The sequence below is a fragment of the Camelina sativa genome, chromosome 14, assembly GCF_030686135.1.
Source record: "Camelina sativa cultivar CO46 ecotype springtype chromosome 14, ASM3068613v1".
NCBI classification, from domain to species: domain Eukaryota; kingdom Viridiplantae; phylum Streptophyta; class Magnoliopsida; order Brassicales; family Brassicaceae; genus Camelina; species Camelina sativa.
This window is the reverse complement of record NC_141893.1, coordinates 33,481,816-33,499,144: the sequence shown is the minus strand read 5'-3', so window position 1 is coordinate 33,499,144 and position 17,329 is coordinate 33,481,816. Positions and strand designations below refer to the sequence as shown.

Sequence of the window (17,329 nt, the reverse complement as noted above, 5' to 3'; positions counted from 1 at the left end):
CGGAAGAGGGTAGCTTAGGCTCAGGAGGAGGATGGAGTCTCTCATAGGAGAGTTCAGTGCGTTGAGTTTGTGTGCGGTGTCGCAAGAGCCGTTGGGTTTGGAGGCGGCTGACTGAGCAGATCTTCTGAGTAGAGTGCGGTTAGCACAGGAAGGGGATTTGGGGCTGGTGGATGCCTTAAAGGATGTTGGTTTTGAGTATCAGGTTTCGGCTAATGGTACTATTTTGATGCATGAGCGGATTTGTGTGCCCAAGATGAGGAGCTGAGACAGGAGATCTTGAGGGAGGCTCATGCGAGCAAGTTCTCTATTCATCCAGGAGCGACTAAGATATATCGTGATCTAAAGAGGTATTATCACTGGGTCAGGATGAAGAAGGATGTAGCTAGTTGGGTCGTGAGGTTCGATGTGTGTCAGCTAGTGAAAGTTGAGCATCAGGTTCCATGAGGGTTACTGAAGAGTCTTCCCATTCCAGAGTGGAAGTGGGATATGATTACTATGGACTTCATGGTGGGTTTGCCAGTGTCCAGGACATTTGATGCTATTTGGGTCATTGTGGACCGGGTGACTAAGTCGGCATATTTTCTGGCCGTTAAGAAGACTGATGGAGCAGCGGTCTTGGCTAAGAAGTATGTGAAGGAGATAGTCAGGTTGCATGGGGTTCCAGCGAGCATTGCGTCTGATAGGTATTCTAAGTTCACTTTGGTGTTCTGGAGAGCGCTTCAGGCAGAGATGGGCAATAAGGTGCATATGAGTACAACTTATCATCCCCAAACAGATGGAAAGTCGGAGAGGACTATCTAGACGCTGGAGGATTTGCTGAGGATGTGTGTGTTGGATTGGGGAGGCCATTGGGCAGACCACTTGAGTTTGGTAGAGTTTGCTTACAACAATAGTTACCAGGCGAGTATTGGGATGGCTCCTTATGAGGTTTTGTATGGGCGGCCGTGTCATACACCGTTATGCTGGACTCAGGTGGGAGAGAGGAGCATTTACGATGCAGATTTAGTTCAGGAGACCTCAGAGAAGATTCGGGTTCTCAAGCTGAACATGAAGGAAGCTTAGGATCGGCAGAGGAGTTATGCCGATAGGAGGAGGAGAGATCTTGAGTTTCAGATAGGAGACAGAGTGTACCTCAAGATGGCCATATTGCGGGGTCCGAACAGGTCATTGACTGAGACTAAGTTGAGTCCAAGGTATATGGGTCCGTTCAGAGTGATTGAGCGGGTGGGATCGGCGGCATATAGACAGGAGTTACCTGAGGTTATGGGTGCTTTCCACAAGATTTTCCATGTGTCTATGTTGCGGAAGTGTCTCCATGAGGATGATCAGTTGTTAGCTAAGATTCATGAGGATCTTCAGCCTAACATGACTTTGGAGGCGAGACCAGTGAGAATGCTCAAGAGGAAGATCAAGGAACTTCAGAGGAAGAAGATTCCTTTGATGAGAGTCCTTTGGGACTGTGATGGTGTTGAGGAGCAGACTTGGGAGCCAGTGGCGAGGATGAAGGCAAGGTTTAAGAAGTGGTTCGAGAAGCAGGTCGCGACTTGAACTTGTCTAACCTGGTCCCAGTTGTAGTCCGTGGCTGGAGCGGGTATGGAGTATTCCAGCCCATCTCTCTTGTTTACTTGGTCGCTTAGCGGTGGTTGGTTGTGCAACTAAATAACAAGATGAGGTGGTGTTCGGGATATGAAGTTCCGCGAAGCTGATATCGGAAAAAGAAAGTTTCCTGAAATGGAATTTGCAAGAGTGGAAAGTTCCCAAAAGTGGAAAGTTCTAAAAATGGTAAGTTTTATGTGAGTTAGAATTTGACCATTTTTTTAGTGGTTGTGGGCCTTGGAGAGGCTTGTTTGGCCTTCGTGGCGGACTTTTGAGTCATTGTGCCTGTGTGTGGCGGTCTTGTGAGACATTGTGCGGCCTTTGTGGCGGGCTGTTTAGCTAATTGTGTGGCCTTTGTGGCGGGCTGTTTAGCCAATTGCGTGGCCTTTGTGGCAGGCTGTTTAGCCAATGTGCCTGTTTAGGCGGTCCTTCGGGACGTGTGGCCTGTTATGGCGATCCTTCAGGATGTATGGTCTTCGTAACGGTCCTTTGAGACAAGTGGTCTTTATGACGGTCCTTCGGGACGGGTGGTATTCGTAACGGTCCTTCGAGACAAGTGGTCTTTGTGACGGTCCTGTTAATGACATTTGTTTGGCCTTGGTGGCGGTCTTGTTTAGGACATTTGTTTGGCCTTGGTGGTGGTCCTGTTTAGGACATTTGTTTGGCCTTTGTGGATGAAACAACCTGACCCGTTTTTTTTTTAAATAATAAATAGTAAATAATAATAATAATAATAAACTACAACTAGTGGTCCCATACCCACTAGCCACCTAACCACAAGCACAACCAACAGCGGAAATAACAGATACCAATATCCAAACAATAATCCAAGAACTAATAACCAATAATCGAATATAACAATACTCCAATATCAAACAACAGGAAAAAAGGAACCATCAACCTAGCAAGTTCTAAAGATCCAACTCTAACAACCTAGCAATGCCAGACAACATCCAATCGAGTCCCTAGAATATCCTCCTCTTCATTGACTTGATTCCACGATCAAACTTTGCCTTTACCTGCACCACAAACACATATTGCAATGAATGAGTATTTTATAAACACTCAGTAAGGCAATCCTCCCATCTTCTGGGCTATACACATAAGCAATATAGACATCTCCAACCATCAATAAACAATCAACAATAACAAACCAGGACTCAGCATCGACCGACACCAACATGTATCGGCCGACACCAGTTGGAGGTTGTGTCGACCGACGCAAGATCTGCATCGACCTTTGCAAGGTTAACTTGCATCGACCGATGCTCCCATTGCATCGACCGACGCATGCTCGACATAACACGAAAACCCTAGAGTTTACGCGCCGTCCTCGCATTTGCATCGACCGATGCAATGCCGAGCATCGTTTTCCCCCGAAGCTTCTCGCCGTATCTTTGTTCCTACAACCAGAAAACTTGATCCCAAGCCACAAGAAAACTTCCTAACGTCCCAAATAACAATCTAACAAGTCTAACAACACATAGCAAGCAGATCAGAGAAATCTCCAGCTTAGATAAGACATGGTCATGCACTTACCTTTGCCAAGACGAATCTGAACCTCAAACAAGCAAAACAACGCTCCTAGGAAGCTCCTACAACGATCCCAGCTACAGATCTCTACAGGAAACAGCCTCAAATCTCCAGAAAATCTCCAAGAACACCAAGAACACTCTTTCTCTCTTTTCCCTCTCTCAAAAGCGGCCAAAACAACTAATGAGACAAAAGAAACGGCTTCAGGGTTTTTCCCCTTTTCCTTTGCCCAAAATGCAGCGTTTCACATAAACTCGTCCGCAGAAAACAACCTTGCATCGAGCGATGCAAATCCCTAAACCGGGATTTCGGTTCGCGGATGTTACAGTGGCGGTCCTATTTAGGACATTTGTTTGGCCTTTGTGGCGGCCCTAGCGGCAGCGAGATGATCCATGTGTGGTCATGAGGTATTCTAGTGAGGGGATATGTGGTTGGTAGGACATTGTGTTGTTTTACGCGAGCCACGGGAAGGAAACCTGGATACGTGCTCAGAATTGTTTGCTCGCGACTCTTGGAGGACTTTAGTTCTCCTAGTACTACCATATTCGAAGACTTTGTGGCTTGGAAGTATGATTGGTATATCGACTTCGGATGACGATTCGGGGGCGCGTTGTAGGGTGGCAACCCGAGAAACGAATATTGGACTTCCTTATATATAGGACATGCAGGCTTAGGCCCGATGAGGAGCCAACATTATGGCATGCAGACTTAGGTCTGATGAGGAGCCAATAAAAACTCAAGGTTTAGGCCTATGAGTAAAGGAAAGTCCAAAAGTCGAGAGCAAATAATGTCTGGAACGTGAGTCTATCGCCTAGAGGTGATATTTCGTAGATCGGTCGGAGGAGTGCGGGCCGTGGAGACGGTTGCACGGGAGTCCTTGATTGATAGTTGTTCGAGATTCGATGACGAATCTATGTTGGTGGGGGAGAATTGTAACATCCGCGAACCAGAATCCCGGTTTAGAGGGTGTATCGGTCGATGCAAGGCCGGTTATGAGCGGACGAGTTTAAGTTAAACGCTGCATTTTGGGTTAGGAAAAACCTTTAACACGAGTTTCTGTCTCATTAGTCGTGTTTAGCCACTTTTGAGAGAAAGAAAAGAGAGAAAAGGTGTTCCTAAGTGTTCTTGAGTGTTCCTGAGGAGTTTGGGAGATTGGAAGCTGTTCCTGTAGAGATCTGTAGTTGGGATCGTTGTAGGAGCTTCCTGGAAGTGTTTTCTTGCTTGTTTGAGGTTCAGAATCGTCTTGGCAAAGGTAAGTGCATAACCATGGCTTATCTAACCTGGAGATTTCTCTGATCTGTTTGTTTATGTGTTGTGTGGCTTATTAGAATGTTGTTTGGGACTTTGTGAGGCTTTCTTGTGGCTTGGGATAGGAACGAAGATCCAGCGAGAAGTTTCGGGAAAAAACGATGCTCGGCATGTGCGTCGGTCGATGCACTTTGTGCGTCGGTCGATGCAAATACGAGAACGACGCGTTAAACCTAGGGTTTTCGTGCTATGTCAAGCATGCGTCGTCGATGCAGTGTGCGTGACGATCGATGCAAGCTTTGTGTCGGTCGATGCAACCCCAATAGGTGTCGGTCGATGCATGGTTGGTGTTGGTCGATGCAGAGTCCTGGTTTGTTGTTGATGTTTGTTGATTGTTGGTTGATGGTTAGAGATGTCTCTATTGCTTGTGTTTATAGCCTAGTGGATGAGAGGGTTGTCTTACTGAGTGTTTATTAAATATTCGTGCATTGTAATTTGTGTTTGTGGTGCATGTAAAAGTAAAGTGTGATTGTGGAATCAAGGCAATGAAGAGGAGGATGTTTTAGGGACTCGATTGGATGTTGTCTGGCTTGCTAGGTTGCTAGAGTTGAGTCCTAGAATGTTGTTTAGGATTGCTGGTTCTCTAGTTTATATTGATTGGAATTATTACTGGTTATTATTTATTGATTATTGGATATTTATTGGTATTGTTATTTCCGTTGTTGGCTGTGTTTGTGGTTAGGTGACTAGTGGGTATGAGACTGTTAGTTGTAGAGTATTTATTATTAAAAAAAACGGATCGGATTGTTTTAGTGTATAACAGAAGCAGCTTCTTGATATCGTACGTGGCCTTTTTAGCACCTTGTTCTCGTCGTCCCACAATAGCATGTATCAACGAATTCGAAATTTAAACATGTTACCTGAGCTACATAAGAGAATTATCTTGGTTAAATGTTCCATAAGAGAGCAAGGAGATGGAGACTACGATAAATGCATGGAGGTCTGGTTTGCCACACACTAAAACCATATCCACTAGAGCTCATAATTAAATTAATTATATAATTAATATTAAACTAATGAAAGCAAACCACTTAAACTTTTAGAAAAATCACCCTTAACCTCCATCAACATTGTTTAGTTACTAAGATTTTAATCTGCGGTATACTGCGGAACTATATTTTTTAATTTTTAAATATTTAAAATACGTATATTATATTTGTTTGTTATTTTGCTGTTGTTTTATTAATTCTTAAATTATATACTTATAACTATTTATTGAATTTACGAGATGATTTTAATGTTCATATATGATTTTAAATAAAATGGTTAAGTTTTTTTCTTGCTTTTTAATATAGATGTTACTATGTTATCTAAGTTTTGACCCGCGGTACACCGCTTGATTGTGTCTTTTAATGTAGAATAACTAGATATTCACCCGCGGTACACCGCAGGGCTATATTTTTTGTTTAGAAAGGTAAAAAAAAAATATTTATTATATTAACTATATATGTAAATGATATCTTTTGTATTTTTTAAATTTACTATAGTTTTACATCAATATATTATGTAGTGTATAATTTCCGATGTCTACATGTAGTGTATAATTTTCATTGTTTACATGAAGTTTAATCGGAAATCTCCGCTGTTATTATTGTCTACGGTAAATCAATTGTGTTTAATGTTTAGTACAGTTTTTTTAGAGAATAGATTAATTAAATATATAATATTTAATGCTAATGGGTGTTGGACCAATACTTTTGGAAATTTGATTAAGAGAAAATCTTCTTCAATTAGATTCCAAATTTAATATTATTTAAAGCAAAAAATAATTATAAAATTTAATGGCAATGGCATTCCTTGTAAATAGGTATGAACTTCAGGATTTATTTCATAAATGTTTTTAAAAATGTATATATAGATATAGAGATATGTGAAAAGTAATAGTTATTTTATGTGTTAAATGTATATAAAAATTAACATATGTATTGTGGTAATCAAATCTTTTTGCAATCTAAAATGTGCTAAATATATATATTTTAAATATGATAGTCATATTTGTAGAATCATTCGTCGAACAATTTTTTTTGGTATAACTATTTTAAGTTTTTAACATAAAGATTTGATTTTGATTGCACGCTTTATTGTTAGCATTTACTAGTTCTCTTTGTTATCCTTGTTTAGGAAATTGGAGATATTGTTTGTTTCTATTCTCGATTTTAAGCTAATATTATGTATATTTCTTCAATAAATGTATAAAATATTAAATGAAAACTATTAATTAAGCCGAGATAATATAAGGAAACTAACATATTTTTTCTTTAAAAATCTATTAAAACAGGTTTGAAGATTTTTATGGGATTAAAAATTTAATGTGTAGAGTTGTTTATGGAAAAATTGAAATGTATAGATGTTGTCCAGCTATTTATGGCAATAAACGTATCAAATTAGGTAGATTTAAATAGTTCCATTAACTGACTTTCTACGAAATGTTATGTTAGAAAAATTGTTAAGGGTTAATGTTGTAAATAAAACATATTAAATAAGCAAAACTTGAAGAGCATAAACCAAAATGTACTTCAAAAATAATAATATAGATTAAAATAATAATTTTTATACAATTGTTTATTATTTATCAAATTTTAGTAAATTATTTAATAATCCAAAATGACAAAACAATTATTTCAATTACTTATCTTATATTAAAAAGAAAACAAAAATATTTTCCATAGTTCGGAAATATTAAACATATATTACAAAATCGGAAAATAATACGAACAAAATCGAAGATACTTGAGGTGAGATCAAATTAGACAACGAAAATTATACGACATCATATATTATAAATTGGACAATGTTCAAAGATTCCTATTCCAAACACATATTAGTATATTACCTCTTTAACACGAACAACATGATCTCCTTTGCAGCTTAACAAGGTGACTTGGTATGTATCGCCAGCCAATCCATTTTTTGGTGAATAATTCCCTTCAACAGGTATAATACAAGGTTTAAAGTAAGAGAGAAACTTCTCAGTCTCTTGACCTTGAACTTCACGGTATTGCACCGTACAACATCCAAGTTCTGCACCTTATCTTCACGGTATTGCACCTTCTCAGCTTTGTCAGATGCCAAAACTGAGTCCACCTTCAGATAAAAAAGGGTTGAAAAAAAACTCAATATGTTACCAGATTTCATAGTCAGCATATAAAATTAACACTAGGTGATTAGACAAACCTCATTTGCGTCATTTCAAGGCCAATAGTGAATGTCATACTGGGGAGATCCGATCTTGGGCAAAACAGTCTACACATCATGGAGCAAGAGCTAAAACTAACCACATTACTTCAAAATGGGCTATATTTGTCACACAAAAGTGAGAGAAACAGCGTACTCACTCTGAGAACAAGGTATGCATTTCCAAAGTGGAATTTTCCAAAAGAAGATTTTGGGATAGAAACGACCTGGTTATTATAAACACACCAAATCTCTAAGCCACTAAAACCCCCAAACAAACAAGGTTTAAACATAAAGAGAAACAAAAACAAACAAAATGTCCATAGATCTCTCTCATAAACGAGTAAAACAAAGTCATACCTTTTGGTTCCAACACCTTGAAATGCTGAATCAATGTCTTTGCTTAGCCTAAACATTTTGTTTTTTCATCGTCCTGTAAAAAACAAAAATCCAACAAACAACAGTAACGCTTTAGTTTAATCAAAATTAAAAAGAGGAGAGAGAGAGAGAGAGAGAGAGAGAGAGAGAGAGAGAGTAGGAAACATTCAATCCACCAACAAACAATGTTGTTCCCAGATTTAAATTTTGCATTTGGAGTGCACGTTGTAGGTAATACTCGACGAACAATGTCACCCAGATACATTCCTGACATCACTTCTCAAAACCCTATTAAATAAAACCCCAAAAGGTCTTAACCTGATAATAATAACTTATGGTGCAATACAAAACATGATCTTGTTCCTGAAATACAGAGAATTAGTAAGTTACTCTTACCTCCATCAGCTTGTAGAACCTGAAGGAATATGTCAATCTGCATAAAGGAAACAATCCATCAAGAAGCAAGCAAGAGAAAAGAGAAAAATGCAAACTTTTACTACAAGTTCGTCAAGAAAACCTGAGAATGAGACAACAACTCGGTTAATATGCAAGCTTCCGTTGTTTGACGGATAAAATTAGCCATATAACATTTCAAATTTGACAAAGCTTTTAGCCAAGAACAATACCACAAACAAGCATATACATACCAATGCATGGTCGTTCTTTTTTTTTGCAGGCTCTTTTGTTTGGAATCTGAAGGATACATCACATATAAGTGGCTATTCAAGAATTGTTATAGGTGTTCATCTCCTTGAGAATCTATCAAACTTGATTCATAATAAGATAATGAATGCTCTAAGTACTGATTCATCAAATAAAACTCACCAGTAGTGATAGTCCGAAACTGTTCTTGAAATAAACAAGTATCTAATAACAAAGTGACAATGAGAGAAGAGAGACATCTGCAGCAGTGGGCCGTTCCTTCTCTCTCGAATGATCAAACTTGTGATTGATGGGTTGCACAATGAGAGCTCCATCTACTCTTGCTTATTCCATGTTCTAAATTAAGACAACAAACAACATCAAAACAGTAAGCAGAGGAGGAATAGCATAACAAGCATCAAAGAATGAAACTTTTTCTATTTTTTTTTTCTCAAAAACCCATCATAGTTTGAGTAACTGCCAGAGCTGAGCTTAAAAACCTTGAGCAAGAAATCGACATCACCAGTCAAAGTAGGTTATTGGCCGGGAAAATAAGGATATGTCGCTGCCTGTTTAAAAAAGAAAAAAAAATTTGGGGACCGTTCATAAGATTACTTAATCAAATCATAATCATCTCACTATAATCAATTTCAGTTCCAAAAAAGTATCCTCATTGCTTCAATTGCTTAACTTAGTGATCCAAATTTCAACAATTGGAGAGCTTAATACATAACCTAAATTCTATAAACCGCATAGCCTAAGAACAAAAGATTGGGAAGATTCGAATAACATTCAAGTGTAAGAGTAGGACCTCTTGAGGAGAAGCCGAGATGTGGAGATGAGAATCTACACCTGGGCATAATATCTGAATCCGAAAAAACTAATCCGAATCAGATTTTTAAAATCTGATCCGATCCAAACCGAAAATTTAGAAATATCCGAACGGATTCTAAATTTCAAAATCCGAAAATCCGAATCCAAACCCGATCCGAACCGAAATCCGAATGGATATCTTAGTAATGCTTACAAGTTGTAATAACAAGTGTCTAAAAGTTTAAATTTTGTATATTTTAAATATTTTCATGTATTACAACTATTTTTGAGTATATTTAGGTAAAAAATACAAGTAATTTATAGATATTTGATTATTTTCAAACAGTTTGAATAGATTTGGACACAATATTTTAGATTTTTGAGTACTTTGGATAACCGAATCCAAACCTGAAAAATCCGATCCGAATCTAAAATTTGAAAATATCTAAATGGATTTTAGAATTATAAATTCGAAAAATCCGAATCCGAAATATCCGATCTGAATATCCGAACGCCTAGGCCTATAAGAATCGATGACCGGAAAAGAAAGAGAGAAGATGGATTTGAGGTGTGAATGTTGGGTTCCATCGAGAGAAGGGAGATATAAATTCGGGAGAAAGGAAAGAAAAAAATAAGAAGAATAAAAAATGGTCTTTTCTATTTACTCATTACCAAATCAACAATTGACACATATCATGTCTTATAGATGGTTTCCGATTCCTTTATTAGAAACGATTTTCTGATAAATGATCCATATTTTGGGTTTTTTTTTTAATCTATTTTTAAGCCATAAAATATTAAGTAATCCCTAAAGCAATCTCCAGTGGAGATGGTCTAACGAAACTATTTCTTTCTTTGAGTTTTATGACCAAATGATTTGACAAAGTTATAAACTGCACTTTGATGTAAAAATAATTTTTTTCGAATAAATTTTACACATTTTTTGAAAGGATTTATTTCAGTTTGTGTGTTGCTATTGTTTGGATCTATCTTTTGCAGAATTTAATATGTAGCTTCAATTTAATATGTTAAGATTAAATATTGGTAAGTTAATGGCCAAATAACATAAATAGTGGTAAGAAAATTATTATTTTTTACAAAATTCATCACCGCTATTTTGTTGTTTGCCAACATCTTTTATCATTAAACGGTTTAGAAATCCAAGCTGTAAGAACATAGTTTAGAATTCATAGCTAATATCTTGCGGATCATCCATCACCAAAAATTCAAAATAGAGTTGATTCGTTTGAACTTTATAATGTACCTTTTCCTTAACTTTACTTACAGAAATAACGATTCCTGGTCTTAATTAATGATAAACTTTTGTTTACGCGTCCAGAGAAATTAGTTAGAATTCTTAAAAGCTAGAGTTCACAAGTGTAATAATAACCGAAGTTACGACTTACGACCAAGATGCGGTATAAAACGAACTTAACTTTAATACTATATACTAATACAGTATATATTGACGCTTCCACCAAACCTCCTTGTATATATATAAGTATTGTAGCATGGACATCAACTTATTACATATTACCTCAGAGATTAGTAGTCTAAACCCAAAACAAAAAGAAGCAATGAATCGTCAGGTTATATTCCTAGTCACTTTGATTATTCTCTTATTACTCTCCGCGTACAACGCAGCTATGAGCCGAACCTTGCCAAGTAAGTGTGACCGTCTTCTTGAATCAAGAATCTTGATCATACAATAATTATCAAACTCATATTCAGTTCTTCTTTATCTCATCTGTATATTATTTCTCTTTTTTTTAAAAAATAAAAATTATGAAGGGGAAGGAAATGGAGCACAACAATTTGAAAATGTAAAAGCTGGTGTCACACGAAGTAAATCGCCACGAACTCGTCAGAGAGGGCCAGGGGACTGACGTGAATAATCTTTTACAAGTTTTGGACCTTCATGATGATGAAACCATGCAATAATTTGACAGTCTCTAGTCTACCACTGGTTTGTAATAACTAAAGGCCGTCGTTGTGTTGTAACTTAAGTATGTATATTATAAAAGACCAAAAAAAAACGAAACTTGCACAACACATCGTGTAATATCGAATACGTGGCAGACAAAGAGTGGACCTTCTCTTAAGATTCCAACAAAGACCGTAACATTAAGATCTAACAAGCTGATTTCCCCGAATTACCCTCACCCAACAAGAGAGACCAAGGGTAGTTAAGGAAAGTATATAAAGGTAATAATGTTGACCATAAGGTCCTCGAGATCCCAAAACCCGATATTGTGAGCCTCTTTCTCTCTCTCTCTCCCCTCAGATCACAAATCTCATCCCTTCCCCCAGAGAGCGATATTGAAAATCAAAAGCTCTCTCCTTTATATAAACTCCAAATTTACAAATCTCTTTCCCTCTAAATTTTTATTTCATCTTCGTATAAAAAGCCCTTCGCCTTTTTTTGTTCTTTTGAATCTTTTCACCTTCCTTTCGCCATTTTTTTGGGGAATTTCATCCAATCTTTATATAGGGTTACGAAAACCCTAGATTTTTCTTTTGAAATTCCGGATTATTTAACTAGCGAAAGGTTTGAATTTGCTTCTTACCCTTTGTTCCTAATTGGTTTCGGTTCCTCGGATTTGATTTGAATTTTGAGTTCGCTTTGTTTCGAATTTTGAGATCTCATGTTCTCAAGTTGTGTTTCGTAGCTTTTTCCTTGTTTGATTGTGAGACAACGTTTCTAGGATTCTATAATCAAAACACTGATTTTGTCTTAAAAAAAAAAGAGAATCTTTATCGTGGATGCTTGTTGGGTTTTAGATCGACATGTTCTTGTTTAAGATGTGATTTAGCTGATGTGTGTTTACGATTATGATAGAGAATGGCTGATCAAGGAATGGAAGGGAGCCAACCAGTTGACCTTACTAAGCATCCTTCTGGGATTGTTCCAACTCTTCAGTGAGTTCTCTTTTTGTGTCTCTTGTCTTTATTTCCTCGTTTTAGGTTCTGTGTGAATGACAAGATTTTATCTTTTGTTTGTTTCAGAAATATTGTCTCAACAGTGAACTTAGACTGCAAGCTTGATCTTAAAGCCATTGCCTTGCAGGCGAGGAATGCTGAATACAATCCTAAGGTTTGGTTCTTTTTCTTTTGTGTTACTTTTTATTTTAGTAAATCTGAATTGAAGGTCTGCATTTGTAAATGATATGCAATAACGTTTACACTTATCCAATAGTTATTTATTGATTGTGAAATCTGATTGGCTATTGCAAGTTATACTAGTTTGGTTTATATCCTCAGATTTGGTTTAATCTTAAGTGATTCGTGTTCCAGCGTTTTGCTGCTGTAATTATGAGGATTAGAGAGCCAAAGACTACAGCGTTGATCTTTGCATCTGGGAAAATGGTATGCTTTATGGACTTACAGCTTGTTTCGTCACTTTTTTCTCATATGCCTTGATCTACCATGTTCTTTGTTTTCTAACGGGCATCTATGTTCAATTTTAGGTGTGTACCGGAGCTAAAAGTGAACATCTTTCAAAGCTGGCTGCAAGAAAGGTAACTAGCTTCTCTCAGTGCGGTCTGAAGTTCTTCTAGCAGCACTGTTAGTTAGAAACTTGATATTATTCTAGTAGGTGTTTCTTCTCTGTTATACTAAAGAATTCCTTTTTGTTGTTCAGTATGCTCGGATTGTTCAGAAGCTTGGCTTTCCTGCAAGGTTTAAGGTACTCATATGTCTATTTCTGTCCCTGATCCAACATACACTGTATTATACTTTTCTATCTCAGTCAGCAATTCGTTTGGTTTCTTATTGGAAGGACAAACTATGTATACAGTCTAGTAATAACATTAGCTGATTTCAATTTGCAGGATTTCAAGATACAGAACATTGTAGGCTCATGTGACGTCAAATTCCCGATTAGGCTTGAAGGTCTTTCACACTCTCATAGTGCTTTCTCAAGTGTAAGTGATCTCAAGCATTGTGATCATATATACTTGTAAGATGGATTTAAATCGGTCTGATGATTCGTACCTCTCTCATCATTGATGTCCAGTATGAGCCTGAGCTATTTCCAGGATTGATATATAGGATGAAACAACCAAAGATTGTTCTGCTTATTTTTGTGTCCGGAAAGATTGTTATAACTGGAGCCAAGGTAATAATTATGCTTTCTCTCTCAAATGATTACAAATTTTTCCATGAAAATGTATGTCTTCTGATGAAATCCGGAGTTTACATTATCAGATGAGAGAAGAGACTTACACTGCATTTGAGAATATCTACCCAGTTCTGACAGAGTTCCGGAAAGTCCAGCAATAATAGTATGTAAGTGTCCCAACTTTCTCTATCTCTATTTGCATAGTTTCATACCACTTAATCAATCAATGGTTTAATTATGGCCTTTCGATTCAAGCAGAGCCTACAAATGCAAAATAACCATGCTCACATTTGGATTGAACTAGGGATCTCAGGTGGTGGCAAGCGATTGGTGAGGTTATTATCTTTGGACAAGAACATGGTTTGATTCAACCAGAAATTGTAAATATAGAACGGAGATGAGCAATACCCAACATTAAAGAGTTAACTAGTTCTTTACTAACAGTTGTAATAAGACACCAAGTCTGTTTTCCCTTCAATATACTCTTTCAAGCAATTCGTAGCTCTAGTTTGTCAAATGTTTGAATTATCAGCTTCATGTTTCTATTAATAATAATCTTTTGTTCATATTAGCAGACTGAAAAAATATAGTCCTATTAAAAAGTCTTCTTTTGTCTCTTGTCTTGTAAGAAAAGTTGGATTATGTATTGTTGTTCTTCATATACAATTGAGTCCTGTTAACAACGGCCGAATCTCAAAGACAAAATCTGGTGGAAAATTAACGGACTTATTTAAATATTTTAAGTAGAAAGGGTTTACATTTGTAGAATTGGTTACATTGACGAATCGATAAGAAAGACATGCGATTATATATTCCTCCCACACCGCGGGGTAGAGTCCTAGTATAAACAGTAAACCACAGTTCTTAGTTTTCTAAAGAAACAGATAGAACAGCTAGTAATTCACAGTTGTTTTGATTGCGTCCAATATCTGTATCAAACAAGAACACATGATTTGTTAGAAACTGCTCTTTGGGTCGGAGCAAAGTGATAAGAGAAAAGGAACTTGCCTTGTTCTTGGTGGGCATGTAGAATGGCTCAAACACAAGTGGAAACGGAGTATCCAGACCACAAATTCTGCTTACTGGAGCTTCTAACTGCAAGACGAAATGGTAGTTAAAAAAAACCAATGAAGAGTAAATATGTAGGTGAATTAATTAAGAGCAATATTTACTTACCTTCAAGAAACAACGTTCAAGGATTGTTGCAGAGATCTCTGCTCCAAAACCTCCTGTTATTGGAGCCTCATGGCTTATCTGCAATCCAAGCAAAAGCAAAACAGTTTATAAGATCGACCAGACAAAACAAAACCCGCCATTATGATTTAAGTTAGAGAGCTTACAAGAAGTCTGCCAGTCTTTTTAACCGAGGCCTCAACAGTTTCTTTGTCCCAAGGCAGTAGAGTCTTGAGATCTATCAGTTCACATGATATTCCTTCCTGCATAAACTCATGACCGGCATCAATAACTGCGAACCAATCACCATTGAGTTGAAAAATAAGCTACAAAACCTTTTCCGCCTCTAGACAAGCTTGTTCCATAATGGTAAGCTGAGCTCCCCATCCAACAAGTGTTATGTCATTCCCTTCTCTTATAACCTGACCATAAACTCCTCTTAGTTAGTCTCTCGCTCGACTATGACATCGTCATCTTCTAAAAGATACGGTGAGAATGAACTTATTATATACCTCAGCTTCTGATAAAGGTATCATATAGTCATGCTCAGGGACTTCTTCTACTGCTTGACGATACAGCCACTGTATGAAGATGATAGTTTCAAGACTTCAAAGAGGTGCTAAAAAGCTGATTTGGTTGGTGTAAGAGAAAAGGAAGTACCTTTGGTTCGAAGAAGACAACAGGATTTGGATCACGGATGCATGACAACAAGAGTCCCTTTGCTTCCCGTGGACTCCGAGGGATGACAACCTTAATACCAGGAACATGGCAAAAGAAAGCTTCAGGGGATTGTGAATGGTAATGTCCACCATGACCAACTGCTCCATACGGTGCTCTTATTGTAAGTCCTACCAATATCCATATAAAATCCCTAATGAATCAAAGAGATTACTGATGTGAAGTCAAGAAGAAATGTAAAGATGTACCTCCACAGTTGAATTGGTTACCACTTCGGTATCTGAACTTTGCGGCTTCATTAACAATCTATGAATCACAAAATCCTTGAGAATCCGGTGGGGAAAATCATATATATGCTTGTTGTGTAAAGAGAGAGAACCTTTACCTGATCAAACGCAGGATATATATAATCCGCAAACTGGATTTCAACAATAGCTCGATTTCCCTGTCAAAATCAAACACAGTTAAATTGTCAAAATCCGTGCAAAAACAAGAACAGAAAGCCAAAACAAACGCAGAAAAGAACTCACCATTGCTGCAAGACCAATGCCAAATCCAACAATGCCCTGAATCCATCAACAACTTACATCAAGAAACACAGCAACAACAACACTAACCTTTAAGAAGTGAAAAACAGTGGTCAAGGATTTGATACCTGCTCGCAAAGAGGAGTATTGAAGACGCGGTTTTTACCGAATCGTTCAGCTAAACCTGTTGTGCAGCGGAAGACTCCACCAAAGCCAACATCTTCCCCAAACACAAAAGAGCTTCCACAACAACTTAATAAGTCAGACTCTTAAAACCTAGATCAAATGATTTCAAGTAAAATAAACAAACTTTGCTACTGCGAGCGAGCGAGCTCACCGAGGATCGGAGTCCAAAGCGATGTGAAGCGCTTGGTTAATAGCAGAGTATAGATTCAACGATTTCCCAGTTTCCGTCGATACACTCCTCCTAGCTCCGTGACCTGAGCTCAGAAAACCCAATTTCCGGCAAGATCTTCCTAAAAGAGCGGCCATTTACGCAAACCCACGAACAAATCACTCTCTCTCTCTCTCTAGAAAATAGAAGATTGCGACAACGAGGAGAGGAGGTAACTCTCTATTTTGGGCTATACCTGCCCAGTTGGTAAGATGTTTTTAGGTGGCACAAGTTTTGCAACTTTGGGATAATCACGGGTTTACAACAAAATATGATACTCCTGCCACGTCGGATCCGACACGTTTATCACAATCTTTTTATCTTGCAAGTTGCAACTTTATTTAATACAAAGGTTGTGAGCATAATTCTAAGGTTTATTATAAACAAGAATTAACAAAGATTTTCTTTTATTTACTTATTATGAATTAACAAAGATTGTTGTCCCTTTGATCATCTCAATTTGATCCAATCAGCTTTTTGATCATTTTTGTTTTGTTTAAGGATAAAACAGTCAATATAAAGAGGGGAAAGAAGATAGCAAAATGTTGAAGAAAATCACGAATTCAACATACTCCTTAATGTCTCTTGAACATTTTCTCCCTTCGTGTTTCAAGATTGCAATTGCAATTTTAGGTCTTGAATTGAAATGGGTATTACTTGAGAGTCAAACTTAATCTTGTAAATCTGTTGATTGTAAAATAAGTCGAAGAGGAAAAAGCAAGGAGAGTGGTTCTAAAGTACTTATGCGGGAGTGAGGTTGAAATCACTTACTTCACTTTTGCCGACACTAACTCGACAAACGAACTTGGTGAATCGTCAAAAAATACTTATGTGGGGGTCATTGTTAGAAACTGATCGAAGGAATCAGAGCCGACACTCTGGATTTAAAAGGCTGGTTAAAAAATTTAAGGCTAGTTTTAAAAATAAAAAAGAAAGTGGATATATGCATCGAACCCTATACTATTCCATATGACCACGTACACAACAACTTTA

The 17,329-nt window shown here is 37.4% G+C and overlaps 2 protein-coding genes and 1 long non-coding RNA gene across 5 annotated transcripts; 1 reads left to right on the top strand and 2 right to left on the bottom strand.

Moving 5' to 3' along the window:
• Window positions 1-7,183: 7,183 nt before the first annotated feature.
• Window positions 7,184-10,023, bottom strand: LOC109128825 (uncharacterized). The gene is made up of 9 exons (XR_015580761.1): window positions 9,443-10,023; window positions 9,132-9,200; window positions 8,815-8,988; window positions 8,637-8,682; window positions 8,386-8,422; window positions 7,972-8,277; window positions 7,773-7,838; window positions 7,612-7,680; window positions 7,184-7,521 (listed from the first exon to the last, which is right to left on the bottom strand). It is a non-coding gene; the product is annotated as an uncharacterized LOC109128825 (long non-coding RNA).
• Window positions 10,024-11,660: 1,637 nt separating this feature from the next.
• Window positions 11,661-14,135, top strand: LOC104742989 (TATA-box-binding protein 2). 3 transcript variants are annotated; one of them, XM_010464100.2, is made up of 10 exons: window positions 11,661-11,992; window positions 12,284-12,363; window positions 12,451-12,538; window positions 12,739-12,810; window positions 12,912-12,962; window positions 13,085-13,129; window positions 13,275-13,367; window positions 13,460-13,561; window positions 13,651-13,731; window positions 13,823-14,135. In XM_010464100.2, exons 2-9 carry the CDS (start codon window positions 12,287-12,289, stop codon window positions 13,723-13,725), a joined length of 603 nt encoding a protein of 200 aa, XP_010462402.1. In that variant the 5' UTR covers window positions 11,661-11,992; window positions 12,284-12,286; the 3' UTR covers window positions 13,726-13,731; window positions 13,823-14,135. The 3 variants fall into 3 exon arrangements, with proteins under 3 accessions (XP_010462402.1, XP_010462404.1, XP_010462403.1); XM_010464102.2 differs by having other exon boundaries at window positions 11,673-11,992; window positions 13,878-14,135; XM_010464101.2 differs by having other exon boundaries at window positions 11,673-11,992; window positions 13,869-14,135.
• A 136-nt stretch (window positions 14,136-14,271) lies between these two features.
• On the bottom strand, window positions 14,272-16,697 carry LOC104742988 (2-oxoisovalerate dehydrogenase subunit beta 1, mitochondrial). The gene is made up of 12 exons (XM_087484030.1): window positions 16,280-16,697; window positions 16,071-16,182; window positions 15,946-15,981; window positions 15,801-15,860; window positions 15,664-15,721; window positions 15,398-15,585; window positions 15,250-15,318; window positions 15,073-15,159; window positions 14,905-15,000; window positions 14,741-14,818; window positions 14,573-14,659; window positions 14,272-14,493 (listed from the first exon to the last, which is right to left on the bottom strand). The coding sequence occupies exons 1-12, from the start codon at window positions 16,432-16,434 to the stop codon at window positions 14,458-14,460; spliced, it is 1,062 nt and encodes a 353-aa protein (XP_087340156.1). The 5' UTR covers window positions 16,435-16,697; the 3' UTR covers window positions 14,272-14,457.
• Between the last annotated feature and the right edge of the window lie 632 nt (window positions 16,698-17,329).

What these genes read in the sequence shown, in the direction of transcription:
- LOC104742989 (XM_010464100.2), top strand. Translation starts at nt 12,287, where the DNA reads ATGGCTGATCAAGGAATGGAAGGGAGCCAACCAGTTGACCTTACTAAG. An exon ending in GCTTTCCTGCAAGGTTTAAG is followed by an intron (nt 13,130 to 13,274) that starts GTACTCATATGT and finishes TTCAATTTGCAG; the next exon opens with GATTTCAAGATACAGAACAT. An exon ending in TTGTTATAACTGGAGCCAAG is followed by an intron (nt 13,562 to 13,650) that starts GTAATAATTATG and finishes TTACATTATCAG; the next exon opens with ATGAGAGAAGAGACTTACAC.
- LOC104742988 (XM_087484030.1), bottom strand. Translation starts at nt 16,434, where the DNA reads ATGGCCGCTCTTTTAGGAAGATCTTGCCGGAAATTGGGTTTTCTGAGC. An exon ending in TTGTCTTCTTCGAACCAAAG is followed by an intron (nt 15,319 to 15,397) that starts GTACTTCCTTTT and finishes ATCTTCATACAG; the next exon opens with TGGCTGTATCGTCAAGCAGT. An exon ending in CTTGTCTAGAGGCGGAAAAG is followed by an intron (nt 15,001 to 15,072) that starts GTTTTGTAGCTT and finishes GAGTTTATGCAG; the next exon opens with GAAGGAATATCATGTGAACT.